This window comes from Protopterus annectens, chromosome 2.part1, assembly GCF_019279795.1.
Source record: "Protopterus annectens isolate FY-2018-M chromosome 2.part1, PAN1.0, whole genome shotgun sequence".
Taxonomy (NCBI): domain Eukaryota; kingdom Metazoa; phylum Chordata; order Ceratodontiformes; family Protopteridae; genus Protopterus; species Protopterus annectens.
The window spans coordinates 1,788,788,171-1,788,806,084 of record NC_056729.1 but is presented as its reverse complement, the minus strand read 5'-3'; the positions used below and the strand labels follow the sequence as shown (position 1 = coordinate 1,788,806,084).

The 17,914-nt window shown below is 42.4% G+C and overlaps 1 protein-coding gene across 2 annotated transcripts in view; it reads left to right on the top strand.

Moving 5' to 3' along the window:
• Positions 1-17,914, top strand: part of MTOR (mechanistic target of rapamycin kinase) — a 4,577,509-nt gene that overhangs the window by 3,946,853 nt on the left and 612,742 nt on the right. For both annotated transcript variants that reach the window (XM_044063218.1, XM_044063219.1), the window contains exon 49: positions 4,456-4,578. In XM_044063218.1, coding sequence (XP_043919153.1) covers positions 4,456-4,578 — 123 coding nt within the window. The remainder of the gene's footprint in view (positions 1-4,455; positions 4,579-17,914) is intronic.

The following is a 17,914-nucleotide window of genomic DNA, read 5'->3' as shown; positions in this document are numbered from 1 at the left end:
ACACAATGACTTGGCTCTGGTTCCGCCTACCAGGGAACAACTGGAAGCACCCTTGGGCGGAAAGCTAGCCTTATTTTCCGACAACTGGCATTACATTACAGGAGACAAATGGACTTTACAAACAATAGACAAGGGCTACAGGTTTCACTTCCGCACTCTACCAAAAAAGAGAGGAATGCCAAACCTACCACCAAGCCAAAAAACAGACGCTCTAAGACAAATCAACAACTTATTAAGGATGAGAGCTATAGAATAGGTACCACCTATGGAACAAGGCCAAGGATTTTACTCCAGGCTTTTCCTTGTACCAAGAAAAGAAAATCAATGGAGACCTATTCTAGACTTGTCCGCACTGAACACATACCTCATTGTTCCAAAATTCAAAATGCTGACCCTCCAGCAGCTTCTTCCCATGCTGGGCAAGGAGTCTTGGCTGGTGACTCTAGATCTCAAGGAGGCATACCTGCACGTCCCTATACGACCAGATTGCAGAAGACACCTCAGATTTCTTGCAGGATCAGAGCATTATCAATTCTCAGCATTGCCCTTTGGCTTATCTACTGCGCCCAGAGTATTCACGAAATGCCTGGCATCAGTAATTGCTCATTGCAGGCTTCAGGGAATTCATATCTACCCATACCTGGACGACTGCCTAATACAAGCGGACAACAAGGCAAAATTAACAAAAGATTTGGAAAATGTCATACAACTGTTGCAAGCCTTGGGATACACAGTCAACATGCAAAAGTCCAGACTAGTACCATCCCAAAGGATAACATTCTTGGGTGCAGAAATGGATACATCAACTCAGATGGCTTTTCTCACAGAAGAAAAACAAAAGCAACTACCACTCTACTTCATGACATTAACAACACAAACTCAGCTTACTGCAAGGAAAGTCCTGCAAGCCCTGGGTTACATGGCATCCTGCATAATATTGATTCCGCATGCCAGGCTGCATATGAGAAAGTTACAATGGTACCTAAGGAATGTCTGGTCTCAACACAAGCACAGTCTAGAAGCCCAGATTCCAATAATTCCATGCCTGAAGCAAGAATTCCTGTGGTGGGCTCAGGCCTGTCAGTTGAACAGAGGATTGCCTTTCCACAAACCTCATCCAAGCCAGACCATCACCACGGACGCCTCAGACCTAGGCTGGGGGCACACATGGTGGACAAGTGTATACAAGGCCTATGGACCCAAGACCAGCTGAATCTACACATAAATCTAAAGGAGATGCTGGCAGTGAAACATGCGATCCAGGCATTCAGACCACTCCTTCAACAGGGTCATCTGCTGATAAGGACGGACAATACCACAGTCATGTGGTACATCAACAAACAGGGAGGTACACATTCATATCCTCTATGCCGGATGGCAATGGACCTGTGGAATGTGGCCCTGAATCTCAACATTCAACTTCAGGCCAGATTTGTACCAGGAAAATAAAATTCTCTAGCAGACACCTTAAGCAGAACTACCACGGATGCTCACGAATGGATGCTGCATCCAGATATCTTCAAAGCCATAACAAAGAAATGGGGACTACCAGAGATAGACTTGTTTGCCTCCCCACACAACCACCAACTGAAGAAATTCTGCACAAGAGCATACCACCCACTTGCTTGGAGGGTGGACTCCCTTTCCTTCAGCTGGAAAACCTGACAGCATATGCATTTCCACCTCTTCCTTTGATGTACAAAGTTCTACTGAAGATCAGAGAGGATCAGCCAAGGGTAATCCTGATAGCTCCAGACTGGCCGAGGCAACATTGGTACCCGCTACTGAGAAGCATGACTCGGACACACGCATGGCCTCTACCTCTATGTCCCTTACTTCTAACACAGAACAACTACAAGATCCTACATCCAAACTTGAAAACACTGCAGCTAGCTGCTTGGAATATTGCATAAAACAAAATAACCCAGGTTTATCTCAGAGGATTAAGGACATTATCCTGGAGGCACGCAGACCCTCCACAAGGAAAACTTATTCAGCCAAGTGGAAAAGATACCTCATTTGGAGTGCAGCAAAGGGAGAAAATGTCTCATTGGCAAGCATAGCACACATCCTGGAATATTTAGCAGAGCTGTTCCACAATGGCCTGTCTTACTCCTCCATTAAGATTCATGCATCAGCAATTTCAGCAGAATACAACAGGGATCCTCCTGTCTTCTCTCATCCTCTACTCAGGCAGTTCTTGAGAGGAATTAAAAATGTAAAACCTCCAAGGAAACCACCTTTACCTACATGGGATCTCAACTTTGTGCTGGAAAAGTTAACACTTCCCCTTTTGAACCAGCAGCAACAGCAGAATTACAGTTCTTGTCTTGGAAAACTGCTTTCCTGCTAGCAATCACTTCAGCAAGAAGGGTATCTGAGTTACAGGCATTAATGGCAGTACAACCCTTCCTTATTTTCCATCAGGATAGAGTCTCTCTGAGAACTAACCCTACCTTTATGCCAAAAGTGGTCTCCAGAGTATCATTGAACCAAGCGATTCATTTACCTACATTCTTCCCCAACCCACAGAACAGGGGGGAAAGACTGCTACATACCTTGGATGTGCACAGACAATTACGCTACTATCTTGACAGAACTAAGACCAGCAGAAAAACTGACCAGCTTCTGGTAGCATATGCAACAGGAATGCAAGGAAAAGCAATTTCAAAACAGACAATCTCAAAATGGATAGGAAATTGTATTCGATTTTGTTACTCTTTTCATGGAAAGACAACTCCTGAAAATATCAGACCTCATTCCACAAGAGCTACAGCCACCACTACAGCTTTCTTACGAGGAGTGGCTACCAAAGACATTTTAGAAGCTGCTACTTGGAGCTCCGTGCATACATTTGCCAAGCATTATAATCTTCCCTTATACTCTAGATCCCGAGCAGGTTTTGCAACTGCTGTTTTGCAAGGGATCTTAACTACACCATCCTTATCTTAGTGCCTCCTCCCCCAGTTTGGCTATGGTATTCTACCCATATGTTAGGACTGCAGATGCATCCTTGAAGGACATAGTACAGTTTTGTACCTACCATAAATGTAGATGTCCGATAGGTATGCATCTGCAGTCAGGATTTCCCACCCTCCTTCCCCTCTGTGGTATTCCTAGGGTATTTACCCCTCTTTTAGCTAGCTGGGGGAATCTATTATGGTGTATTTGTTTGTATATATGTATGTATATTTTTATATTGTTTGCTCTCTACTGTTTGGAATTATTTGCATTTATCCAAATTTAGCCTTCCTAGAGGGCACCTGGCATCTGGGGCAAGAAACACTGAGGAAAATGGCGTCGGCTGATGCCTTTATACCCAATAAACAGCAGCTGTGACGTCGGGTGAAGTGCGACATCAGCCGAGGCCAGACCCAGACTTTGGAATCCGCCTGACCGAAGGGCTGCCTGAGGCAGGACAACCCATATGTTAGGACTGCAGATGCATACCTATCGGACATCTACATTTATGGTAGGTACAAAACTGTACTTTCCTCACTGAACCGTGATCTCCGTTCACAATGCTGAACTCAGATAGTCGACCTACACTACCCATTCGCTGTAGTGTAGTCGATGTTTTCTGGTTCGGCATTCTGCCCATTGGAAAAGTGCCTTTTGACCACATGCCATTTGAGCACAGACACTTGGCCAATTCAATAGTAAATCTGTATACACATGTATATTTTATTTATGTGCAAAGGGGCTGTCCGTATAATCAATGCACTTCTGTCAGATTTTGCTAAGAATAGACTTGAATCAAGTTTTATTTATACTGGAATTAACAGAAGTGTTTGTCTAGATCTGTTACTTAAAAGAGAAAGAAATAAGCTAATTACTAGTGTGTATATAAAATCTTTTTCTAATAAAACGTGCCAATGCTACTAACTGCTGCTCAGGACATATAAAAAAAGATTTACTTATCTTCCAGGGAATATTTAACAACCAGGAGGACCTGCAGTGAATGGTCTATGTTTTCTAAAGAGACTAGTGAGCTATAGTGGCAAAAGCATGCTGAAGAAATGTAAGTCTAGAGTTAAGTATTTTAGTAATGACTGATGTTTGTCATATTGATTACTGCCGCAGTTGCCTTAGATATGTATATAATAGTCATCCTGCTTCCAACGTTTCAAGGGGTGTGGTGGGGATACACTGCCAGATTTTTGTTCTTTTAATAAAAAAATGCTTCTGTATTAGAAATCAGCCATCCATTTTATTTGTTACCCAGCTAAATCCCATCCAGCACAAGTACCTCTTTTGAGGGATGACCCGAGCGTACTCTTTGATTAGCTGACTTGTTCAAGTGGGAATCAAGCTGAAGACTACAACATAAAACTGATTATCAGCTCATAGCCTTAATTGTATGCTCTAAACTACCAAACTACTAGTAAATATCATTCTCAGGAATTTTGTCCTCCTGTCAAGAAAAATCTACTAATTATTTTCTTTTTTAACTAGATGGCTCCTGATTACGATCACCTGACTCTTATGCAGAAGGTTGAGGTTTTTGAGCATGCTGTAAACAATACTGCTGGTGATGATCTGGCTAAATTACTCTGGTTAAAGAGCCCAAGCTCAGAGGTATGTATGATTTTTCTTCCCCTCTTTTGAGTTTTAGTGCAGTGGCACATATCTGTATAGTTAGTATTTTTGGAATTTTGGTTTGTTTAAAAGAGTATCATGGCCATATGATAGTATTGTACAGTCGCTATGATGATTTGATTGACTTTTCATATCAATAACAACCTTTTCTCATTCTTTGAGCAGCTGATCTGTTTATGTACTGCTCAGTACTATGATTTAAGCAAGTTAGTGATGAATTATCTGTGATTTGTTTCCTCATCGAAACTGCACTTTTTTAGGCATTAAGACCAGTAGTTTTTATTTTCTGATGTCTTCTGTCAGCCATTTTTGTTTAGAAATGAAAGGCCTCATCTTTCCCTGCCATTAACTATTCTCTTCTTAGCATGAATTTGCACCCAGCCTTTACTTTTCTGTTTCATTTTGTTTAATTTCATAGTAGTGTTTTCCATACATTTTCAAGCTTGAAAGCCATATAAGTGCAGAAATACTACTAACTGTGAAAGTGTTCAGTTTTATTTTTACTCTACTTAGTCCTTACTTTTTTTAGTGCCATGCCTACCAAGCAGAAGTAATCACTGAAAACACCTGGTTGTCTTCTTTCAATTTTCTTTAATGTATCAATGAAAAAAGTTCATAGGTTTGTAATTTTTTTACTTAACTTACCTCAAAAGGAGACTGTTGGAAAGTTCAGCTTCGTCACTCAATGCTGTGGAAGAGTAATAATCCCCCCCCCCCCACTATGTAGACTTTGTCCACATATCACTTGTGAAAATTTGTGTTCACCTAGCCAGCCATCCTGACTTGTTTTAAAGGTTTCTGAGGAAGGACTACACTTAATAGGTATGGGCTGTCTGTTCCAGAAATGGGATATACAATGATTTAACAATCAGACCATTTGTTATTGTTGTTGTTGTAGTAGTGTAGATTTAGGTCTGTAGAATAGGTGTTTGCTTTACTTCTGGTTCTGTTTGGTGAAGGAGTTCAAAGAGTGCTGGGTAATTTTTAGCATAGAAGGCTAAACAGAGAGCTATTCATAGAAATCTGACACTGAGTGTAGTGACAGAGCTTTTAATCTATTACAGTAGTTAAGGATACTGAGACCCGAGATCTTTGTTTTTTTGTGAGAAATCATGCCCCCCCTTCCTTACTTACATTCTGACAGCCATCCTAATGCCCCATGTCCTATGCTGGGTCTACTGGCACTTCACTCCCACCCCCCACCCCACCCCACCCCTAGGTCTAATGTTTGAATGAATTTGCACTAAGGCTGGTGAGAAACCTAAGGGGATCCCGTGTTGTTCATCTTCTAGCTGGGGGGGTGGGGGGTGGGGGGGTTAAATATGAAGTATCCTCTTTATTTATATTTATTTATTTATTTCCAGTTTGATTACCAGGGAAGTCCACTGGGTCAGAGTGACCCGTTTTCAGTGGAGGCCCGGGGAGAAAATCTCCAAGATACATAATACAGATAAGGTACAGAAATACACGGATGTCAGTCTTACATAATATGGGAACAGTTACATCATCCAGGAAAAACGAGGTCATTGTTCCCCTCTACTCGACACTCATTAGACCCATTATAGAGTACAACACCCCTTTTGGAATGTACCTCACAAGACATCTGCAGCAGCTGGAAAGGCCACAGAAGTACCTCACAAAGAAGATTACTGGCCTCAAACAAATGCCCTACACTGACCGCCTCAAAAAACTCCAGCTTTACTCTGTAACATATCGCCTACTCTGAGGTGATCCCTGCCTAACGTATAAAGCTATGTCAAAAGCAGAGCTGTTGGATATGCTACACCTAAAGAAATCCCAATCCCTCCGAGCTACATGCTCTAGGACCTAAACCTTGTCACCACAATAAATAGGACATGCTGGAGGGATAGATTCCTGTCCCAGAGACTTCCCATACTCTGGAACAGGCTATCCATCTATGTCAAGCAAAGTTCTTCATTAGCACTCTTCAAGAAAAATCTTGATGAGTGGATGGGAAATAGGAAATACACCCCGGGGATCACTTCTGTTCCTCTGTTCGACAGTGGCACAGGAAAATAACTTTCTTGGGTGGCGTAAGCCAGGGAACCTTGTTGGCTAGGCTTACGTAGGCCCTTGGGCCGATAGCCTAGTACCTACCTATGAAGTAAGTACCATGAAAATATGCATAATAAGCAGAAAAGCTTTGAGTGTGGACTTCTTGTTTATACGTTTTCTTTAGTGTGCACACTCAGATATTAGGTGAGAAGATGTTTTATATACATACTTTTAAGTAAAATGAGGATACACCATACATGCACAATTTCAAAAAAAAATTAGTAATGGAAAGCTATGTACAATATTTACAATGTTGAACCATAAGAAATAAGCAGCTAATAGAGAAAGGAGAGCAAAGAAAATACTCGTGGGAACATAGCTGAAGGAGAGTTATTGAGGTTATCGATAGCTATTGTTATTGTATTGATAGTTATTGATAGCTAATGGAGAAGGGAGAGCTTAGAAAATGCTCATGGGAGCATAGCAGAAGGAGAGTTATTGAGGTCTTAGGAACCTGAGGGGGAAAACCCCCAGGAGCATAGCTGAAGGAGAGTTATTGAGGGCTTAGGAACCAGAGTGGGAAAAAACGCCAGGGGAATGGACTAAGGAAGATTAGGTTGGATGGTGGCAATTGCATTTCCATTTTGTGGCCAAGTGTTTGGTAAGCTGAGTTTTGAAGTTTTCTAAGTCTGGGATGGTTCTTAGAGAGGGAGGAATGGAATTCCATTTTTTGCCTAGAGAGACAGAGAGGAGAAGTTGGTCTGCTGTACTTTTGGGTTTGGGGATGGCAATTAAGTTTTGATGCTCGGATCTGAGAGTTTAATTGGGTGGGTGTAATGGGGGAGGATATTAGCGCTGGACACTTAATTGGGTGATATACAAGTCTGTGTGCAGTGGTGAGTTGGAGGAAGTCTAAGTAGTTTGGCAGTTCAAGCCGCTTTAGGGATCTTAGGGTAAGCCAGTGATGGGTAGAAGGTTTAGATTTGGTAGCAAATTTTGAGATTTTGTTATAGTAGTTTTCTAGTTTGGAGGAAATAGAGGAGGATAGGTTAGTTAGCAGGGGGGCTCCATATAATAATGAAGGCAGTAGATAAGTGGTGGCTAGAGTATTCCTAGTAGTATAAGAGAGAAGTGATTGTTCCTATACAGCATACCTAGCTTTTGGTGGGTTTTCTTAATATTTTGTTGAATATGGATATCGAACTTGAGATGTTTGTCAATAGTAATACCAAGTAGTTTAGCGGAAGGAACCACTTCTATAGCTGAAATAGTTTGACTTAGCACTTTGAAGGCATTTTTGTTGTAGGAGAATGACTTTGTGGGAGGGAAAAGTAGAAATTTTTGATTTGTTTGCATTGAGAGAGAGGTGGTTTTGGCGCATCCAATTTTCGGTGGTTCAGAAGGCAGTTTGTGTTTTAGACAGCAATTCTGAGAGGTTAGAGGCAGAGCAGACTAAGGTAGAATCATCTGCATATTGAATAATTTTGGAATCAGGAATGGCAGCATGAAAGTTGCTTATGAAGATATTGAAAAGCATGGGCCCTAGGATAGATCCTTGTGGTGCGCCAGTTGGGGTAGGTAAGAAGGAAGAGGTAGAGTACTTCCATTTGACTGCCTGAGTTCTATCTGATAGTTAAATAGAGAACCAGGATATAGTGTTTGGGGAGAGATGGAGCTTTGAGAGGTGATAAAGAAGGTGCTTGCATGAAACAGTGTTGAATGCTTTGGACAGATCTAGCAGAACAGTAGAGACTAGATGTCCAGAGTCTCGGGCTAGATTGACTGTTTCTAAGAAGGAGAGTAGAGCAGTTATAGTACTATGACCTGGGCGGAAACCATGTTGTGTAGGTGTAAGAAGATTGTTTTGGGCCAGGTAAGGCATAAGTTGAAGGTGAATGCACTTTTCAAGGATTTTAGAGATTGGAGAGAGCAGAGCGATAGGGCGGAAGTTAGAGATGCTGGTGTTTTTGCTTCATTTATGAAGGGGAAGAATATAGGCTGAGCTCCAGAGTTTGGGGACGTAAGATTCCTTAATAGATCTGTTGATTATAATACTGATTGGGAGAGCTAAGGCATCAGCAGCACATTTTAGGAAGGCAGAGGGAATATTGTCAGGAGCATTAGAGCATAGTTTAAGTTTGGATAGAAGTCTTTTTATGGAGTTAGTAGAGGCAGGTCTGAAGTTGAACAAGGGGAAGAGTTATTAGTGGGGTTGGATGAGGAAGAGAGAGGGGCTGGAGGGTTAATGTTGGGGAAGGTCCTGGTCAGGTCAGAAATAGTTTCTAAGAAGAATGAGTTAAAATCAGAGGCTAAATCAAGATCTGATTTGCTTGGGTCAGGACAAGGATTATTTCTGGATCCTGGATTAAGCAGTGAGTTTATTGATTTCCAGAATTGCTTGGGGTTTTTGTTGTTGTTGGACTGGAGTTTGATGTAGTAGGACTTTTTGTCCTTGGTTATTAGCTGTTTTGCTAGGTTACGTTGCTGTTTGTATTGGAGCAGGGTATTGGGAAGTTTATCTTTTTGGTAGAGCTTCCAAAGTTTGTCCCTTTGGTGCATAGTTTTCTTAGTATCTTTAGATAGCCAAGGAGCTGTATTAGTTTTTACCCTCTTGTGTCTAAGAGGGCCAAGGGAGTTTAGAGTGTCTAGGAAGACAAAGTTGAAGTGTTCTATAGCATTGTCAAGAGGAAGGGAGTTTAGTATTTGCCAGTTCATTTGTTTGAGAATGTTTGAGAAGGATGTGGGGTTGAAATTACTGAGGTTACGGGTATAAATATATTGGTGCTGGTGAGGGGAAGAGGTTGTTGAGCGATGAATGTAAGCTGGGAAATGGTCGCTGATGGAATCAGGAGTTGTGCCAGAGTTGGTTATTTTATTAGGATCAGAGACTAAGATCCAGTCTAAAGTGAAACTAGGGGGGTTTACTTTGTTAGGTCGGGTGACTAAGTGAATTATCTGAGAGAAGTTATGGAGGTTGATGGATAGGGAGGGAGAGGTGCTATTAATTTTGTTCCAGTCAATATTTACATCTCCTAAGATATACGTTTCATACTTAATTTCAGTAGAGGCCCACAGGAGAATATCCTCAAGGGTAGAGATATTGTTACCAGGAGAGATATAAAGGGCTGTTATGCAGATATTCTTGTGTTTATTCATTTTTAGTAGTCCAACAGTCAATTCTGTGTTCTGGAAATGTGGAATTGGAGTTTGGAGGGGTATTAAGGTCAGGAGGTTGGAGTATACTAAGGCAGAGCCACCCCCTTTTTATTTGGTCGGTCATTTCTGAGAATATTGAATCCTGGGGGTAGGATCTCAGCATCTGAGATATGGGGTTTGAGCCAAGTTTCAGAGATTGCTAAGATGTCTGTTTGGTTGTGGCATAGCCAAGCTTGAAAGTGATGAGCTTTGTTGTTAAGACTCTGGGCGTTCATGGTAAAGATTTTTAGTGTGTTGTGGGAGGAGGAAGGAGGTATGGGGTAGGTGTTGCAAGTAGGGGGACTAGGACCAGGGTTGGGGTGGATATCTCCAGCAAGGGCTAGATTGTTGAAGGAGGAATCCTTTAGCCATTTGAGTTTAAATAATGTGAGTTTTGGAAAATCCAGGAGTAGTTTAGGAGATAGTATCTTAATTGTAGAGGAAAAGATTTTAAGGTGGAATAGGTGAAGTGGGTTGGGCTGTATATTTGAGGAAGAGATTGAGTAGAAATGTGAGAAGGATTGTAGGTTGGGTTGTGAGGAGGTTATTTTTGTAGATAATATTACATAAGCAGTGAAGGATAATGAGCTGGTGTAGTAGAGAGGAATTAGGAAGACAAGGAGAAAGCAAGGGGTGTAGAGAGAGTGGTGACTTAAGAAATGCATATTGAAAAAAAGGAGAATGGTATAAGAGGATAAGGAGAAAGGAGGATGTCTGTGAAGCAGTGAAGGTATAGGAGGAGAGAGAAGAGGGCTTTAATTGTTTATGGAGGGAGGAAGAAGTGAAGAGAGTTTAAGTGAGAAGGTAGTGATTGGGAGGAAAGGGCAGGGAACATTCCTATGTTTGGTGGAGAGGACGGAGGAAGAGGAAGGAGCTGCTATTGAGTAATTAGTTAGGAGGGAGGTGTATGTGATGAATAAAGGTAGGACCCCTGGGGGTGGATGGGATATGGGGGTAGTGTAGGGGAGAGGAGTGAGCCCGCAGGGCGAACGGAGGGGGGAGACACAAAAGAAGGAAGGAGCTTGAGAGGAACAATCATTGGAAGAGGTTTATTAAGGTAAGTTTAGTTATGTATAGATAAGTGGGAATACAGTAGTAGGGCAGGTTAGAGAATAGCTGGATGTTAATTGTAAAAGTAGGATTTAAAGCTGAGAGCATGTTAAGAGCAGGGCTTAGAATAACTGAGTTGAGATGTATTACTGTTATAAGCTAGAGGGCTAAATAAATAAGGTGTGGGGCTGACTGAAATAAGGGTGCCACCTAGTGAACAGGTTATGTATTACAATGGAAGTTCTATCAGGGAGAAAGGCTGATCAAGGAATTGGGAAGGGAGAAAATACTCAGGAGAAGGGGCTTGTGCTAGTGAGAAGAGAAAGTATGCTAGCTACAGTGTAGAGATGGGCTATGGCTGCTGGCTGTCCTGGCGAGCTTTTAATCACCAAAAGTAAAAAATGTCAAGCATATGCTTCACTGCCGGTTTAGGGAGTACACATACATGTTTACTTCTTTACTGGAAGGGTGCTAGGATAGCAGTCCAGTGGGAGTCCAGGTTATTTTGAAAGGGGTCTGTAGCTGGCAGGCAGGTAGACTCTAGGTTTTGGATTTGAAATAGGCAGGATGCAGAGCTGGGAACTGCTTTTGCTTGATGAGAAAACAATCAATATAATCACAAGGTGATGCAGTATCTAGTTTTTCCTCGTGTTCTTTAATGGCTGCTGTAACAACGGATGTTAGGTGATGAGTATTTTTATGGAATCTTTTGTGTGGTCCAGGTAAAGTTTCCGCAAAAGTTGGAAAGAGATTATAAAAGTCTCCCCAAACAGAGCTTACAATTTTAAAGTCATCATTTATTAAACTGAGCAAGGTTTGAAACCTTTCATCTGTGTAAGCAAATCGATTCCCAAACACAATTGAGCAAATAATATTGGATACAGCCTGCATTAGAAAGATAGTTGGATTAAAGGGTGTCCCTCCTGTATTCCTGAATTCTTCTAAAAGAAATATTCCTGAATTCTTCTAAAAGAAAATGGGCTTCTTCCAGAATACGACTTTCAATGCTTTTCTTGCCCATTCCAAAGTTTCTCGGTGTCATAACAGAAAACCTTCTCAGTTGTTTCCATCTTTCTCCATTGCTTGCAATAGTACCTCGAGGGGTCTCAAGACTTGCTTTAAACTGATAAGTAGCCACCGTTATGAAAATAATCTGGTCATTCCCTTTTAATGTAATCTTTCTCTCCTACAACCCCGTCTGCACTCATTGATGCACGTCAGAGGGCAACTCCTCTCTTTTGACCACACCTCTCCTTAGAGTGAGTCATTGATGAACCCCACCTTCCCTCCACTCCACTCCCATCAGTCACCTAAGCTTCTAATTGAACCCAGTTCAGTTGGGCCATAGTCAGGACTTTGTCCCTGTATGCCACCAGATCAGCTTTTTATTAGAAACATGAAGGTGTTTCAAGCTGGTTTAGATGCTTAGCGAGGTACATGCCAAAGGTTGCATTATATTAAATGGTAGGCCTAATAAGGGATGAATAAAGTCAGACTGTAACTTCTCTGGACTGTGTTGAGGCACCCCAAAGGATAAGCTGTATAAGGTAGAAGGATTTTTTAACCACCACATTGAGATAGTGGTCATAGTAGTATACCCAGATCCTGAATGACTGTGTCAAATTTAAGTGGATTGTTACTTATATGGTAAAGAGTAGTGATGCTAGATTTACAAAGGAAATTACACTGCATTTCTTGGTGTTGAGGGTAAACCCTTGATTAATGCATCATTCATTTGCTCTAGCCCTTGTTTGGTAATTTGAGTATCAGAATGGGATTTGATAACCACCACCCCCCGGTTTGTAGCCATCAGCAAACTTGGTTAGCCATAGTCCTTTGATAATGGCTTTTATGTTGCAGCAATATATATACCAAAGAGGAGGGAACCCAGGACAAAGCCCTGTGGGACACCAGTGCTGACATTTATCTGCCTAGAGCAAATAATCCCAATCACAACTGCATGGGTTCTTTCAAAGAGATAGCTAGTTACCAGTGCAACAAATTCTATATGAGAATTTGTCAGTATTCCCAGCACGAAGATAGTGCCGAGGGCCTTGGCAATGTCCAGATAAGCAGTGTGGACTATATGCCCCTCATCCAAGTATGGCCCCAGTAACCCAGATGAGTAAACATGATCTGTCCTTTACAAAGTCATGTCCAGTGATGTGAAGTCATGTATATAATTATTTATAGTTCAAAAGTAATATGTCAAGACCTATGTGCTAAGTGCTTTTAATTTTGGAAAGTATAAAAGGACTTGGTCCAATGAGGAGAGGCAAACATTTGACAACATTAATAGAACATTGATGATCCAGAGGGAAGCAGATGGGGATGGAAGTTCTCAAATAATGCACATTCCTGTGAAATACAATTTCTTAATAGTCTAGTCCAGCAATTGTATCACAGGGAATGTTATGTAAATTCTGTCTGAGTTCCTGCTACTAAATTCACATTTTCCATACCAAATTTATTTTAGTTTATGCTCTGTCTTGTATGAAGTGCAGGATTAATAGCTTTTTGTCAACATTAAAATGGAATGTAAATGGCCTTGCAGATATACACAAAAATAAAAATGTATTAAGTTATATGAAGAAGTGTAAACACATGAATTTGAAAAAGAAAAGATTTCAGGGCAGATAGACAGCAGAATATCAGGGACAATGGAAAAGAGATGTAATAGCACTGACTTAGAGTGTGACTCCATTAGTGTCAGAAGATGAGGAAAAAGGATAATTGTGGTAGATTGTGTTAGTATGGGTTACTGGTAGAGTACACTGAAATTGCCAACATCCTGGCAGATAGATTCAGTGCAAACTTCACCCCCCCCCTCTCACCTCCAAAAGGGCCCACAACAATACCGGAAAAGTGTAGTGTCCCAAAAATCATAGATGCACAGGTGAAAACAGCCCTTTCAAAAGCCAAAAACACAGCGTCAATGGGACCAGATGGTGCCCCAGGCTGCGTCTTGCACGAACTACAGAACGAACTAACCCCCTACCTAAACACACTGTTCAACCTCAGCCTCTCCACAGGCTACATGCCCATAGAATGGTGCACAGCAACGGTTATTCCTCTCCACAAAGGAGGGGCCACAATTGACCCTGGTAACTATCACCCCATAAGCCTGACTTGCCTGGTCTGCGAGGCTGTGGAGCGCATCATCATGGATCTCATTAACAAAGACATTGGGAACCTCCAAACACTTGACTCGACCCAGTTCAGCTTTGTTAAGGGCAGATCATGCCTACTAAACCTGGTTGACTTCTTCGAGACAGTCACCAAGGCCATAGACGAGGGAAAGGTAGTTCACACAGCCTACCTTGACCTCGCCAAGGCTTTTGACACCATTCCCCACTTACAGAAAAACTCATCAGCCTGAACATAAACCCCTACGTCACGAGATGGGTTGCCAACTGGCTTACAGACAGAACTCGCACGGTAAGAATAGCGGGCTCCAGGTCCAACTCTAAACCAGTCACAAGTTGTGTCCCGCAAGGCTCATTCCTGGGACCCCTACTGTTTGGCATATACTTCTCAGAAATACAGGCAAACACAGGAGGACTATGGCTAACCAAGTTTGCCGATGACTGCAAACTGGGAGCCATAATTGACTCTCCGGCTGAAACGGACATCCTCCAAAAGGGCCTTACTGAGCCTGACACCTGGTGTCAAAGTCAATTTCATGCTTCTTAAGACAGAAGTAGTGAACTTCATGACACCCATGCAGATGGACAATACAGTTACAACTGCTGAATCCTACACAAATGCGCTCTATAAGCATCTACATGAGTGCATGGATCGTGCTATCCCAAACAGAACCATGACGCTATCCTCCAAAAAAAGGAAGCCAATCTGGTGGCCCCCTGCCATAAACAAACTGTACAACAGAAGGAAGAAACTGTTGCAAAAGAGAGTAAAATCCCAGGAGCTCCCTGGACAGCCTCAGTAAGAAGCTGAGATCCCTTATAAGATCCTCCAAAGCTAGCTACGAAAATAAAATTGCCACTAATTCCAAGGACAACCACAAAGCATTCTATAGCTATGTCAAGAATCTCAATGGCAACACCCAGATCTGCTCTGAGTTACAGCACAAAGGCATGTAAATTACAGAACCAACTGATATTGCCAACATCCTGGCAGATAGGTTCAGTGCTAACTTTAACCCCCCACCCCCACCCCCTAAAGGGCCCATATCTATACAGGAAGAATGCAGAGTCCCTGTAATCACAACTACACAGGTGAAAGATGCACTCTCTAAAGCCAAAAACACAGCATCCATGGGACCGGACAACATCCCAGGCTGCGTTTTACACGAACTTCAGAATGAACTGGCTCCCCACTTAAGCACCATGTTCAATAATAGCCTCGTATCAGGCTTTGTGCCCACTGACTGGCGCACAGCAACAGTTATCCCACTCCACAAAGGGGGAGCCACCACTGATCCCGGGAACTATAGACCTATAAGCCTGACGAGCCTGGTCTGCAAAGCCATGGAACGTATCATCATGGAACTCATAAACAAAGACATTGGTAACGTCCAAACTCTGGATCCCACCCAGTTTGGGTTTGTGAAAGGCAGATCATGCCTCCTGAACCTGATCGACTTCTTTGAGGCAGTCACCAAAGCCGTAGATGAGGGTAAAGTGGTTCACACAGCCTATCTTGACCTCGGCAAGGCTTTCGACACCATCCCTTATTCTGGAATTGTAGCTAAACTCAATAAACTAAACATAAATCCCTACGTCACAAGATGGGTTGCCAACTGGCTCACTGACAGAACCCACACTGTAAAAGTTGCAGACTGCAAATCTGACCTCAAACCAGTGACAAGTGGAGTACCACAGGGTTCCGTCCTGGGACCGCTCATGTTTGGTATCTACTTCTCTGAAGTACAGGCTTACGAAGTTCGCAGATGACTGCAAACTAGGAGCCATAGTCAAGTCCCCAAATGATGTGAACATCCTACAGAAGGGCCTCTCTTGAGACAGAGGCCTGGTGTCAGAGCCATGGCCTCAAGCTCAGTGCCAAAAAGTGCAGTGTCATCCCCTTTGGTAAAAACTCTGTACCCATGAACTACCACATAGGCAGCAATCTACTTAACACCGAATGCGTGATAAAAGACCTTGGGACCCAGGTGGACTGTAGTCTCTCCTTTGATAGTCACATCGCCACAGTAGTCAGGAAGTCCTACGTGGCACACCTCATCATAAAAGGGTTCTCGTCCAGGAAAAAAGAGGTCATCGTTACCCTCTACTCATCACTCATTAGACCCATTATAGAGTACAATGCCCCTTTTGGAATGTACCTCACAAGATATCTGCAGCAGCTGGAAAGGCCACAGAAGTACCTCACAAAGAGGATTACTGGACTCAAACAAATGCCCTACACTGACTGCCTCAAAAAACTCCAGCTTTACTCCATAGCATATCGCCTACTCGGAGGTGATCTCTGCCTAACATATAAAGCTATGTCAAACCCAGAGCTGTTGGACATGCTACACCTAAAGAAATCCCAATCCCTCCGAGCTACATGCTCTAGGGACCTAAACCTTGGCACCGCTATAAACAGGATGTGCTGAAGGGATAGATTCCTATCCCAGAGACTTCCCATACTCTGGAACAGGCTACCCATCTATGTCAAGCAAAGTTCTTCATTAGCACTCTTCCAAGAAAATCTTGATGAGTGGATGGGAAATAGGAAATACACCCCGGGGATCACTTCTGTGTCTCTGCTCGTCAGTGGCACAGGAAAATAACTTTCTTGGGTGGCGTAAGCCAGGGAACTTTGTTGGCTAGGCTTGCATAGGCCCTTGGGCCGATAGCCTAGTACCTACCTATGAACCTAAGTCATGGCCACAAGCTAAATGCCAACAAATGCATAGTTATCCCATTTGGGAAAAACAAAACACCCACGAATTATCACATAGGTGGCAGCCCCCTTAATACAGAAAAGGTAATAAGAGATCCGGGGACCCAGGAAGATAGTAATCTCTCTTTTGACAATCATATTGCCAAAGTAGTTAGGAAATCCTTCTATGTGGCCCATCTAATTACTGAAGGGGTTCACATCTAGAAATAAAGAGGTTATAGTGTCCCTCTTTTTGTCACTCATTAGACCCATCATAGAATACAATGCCCCATTTGGGATGTACCTCACAAGACACTTCCAACAGCTGGAAAGACCACAAAAGTACCTCACCAAGAGGATTACTGGCCTCAAACATATGTCCTATGCAGCCCGACTGAAAAAACTCCGGCTGTACTCAGTGGCATATCGCTTACTCAGAGGTGATCTCTGCCTGACTTACAAAGCCATGTCCAACTCAGAATTGATGGACATGCTCCACCTAAAGAAATCCAAGTCACTACAAGTCACGCGCTCTAGTGAGCTAACTCACACCATAACAATAAATAGAACATGCTGGAAGGATAGATTCCTGTCACAGAGACTCCCCATGCTTTGTAACAAAATTCCAAACTACATCAGGCAGAGCCCCTCACTAACACTCTTCAAGAGAAACCTTGACAAGTGGATGGGTAACAGAAAATACACCCCTGGGATCACTTCATTGGCTGTGCTTGACAGAGGATCAGTTAATTAATCAATGGGGCGGTGAAAGCCGAAACACTCTGGCTAGGCTTATAAATGGCCTCGGGCAGATAGCCTAGTACCTACCTATGTGATTAATGTATTTCACCTGTGCTCCACACAGGCATTTGCAACACATTGAAATATTCCAGATTGCTTTACACAAACCACAAAGCCAGAAGAAATGACCAAGCAATAGCAGCTAGTCATTTTCCTTCACAGACTGTCTCAGCAATTGTAGCCATTTTGTGTATAGCTATATATATATATATATATATATATATATATGTGTGTGTGTGTGTGTGTGTGTGTGTAGCTATATAAAGAAAAATAGATATATTTATATGTTCTTATCCTGCAAAAGCTGGCCATCATTTCTCAACTCTCCTCAATTTTGCCTCCTATTTCTAGTGTCCCTCATGATTTTTTTTCTTGCCTGGTAAATCAGTGAGAATTTCAGTCAGTA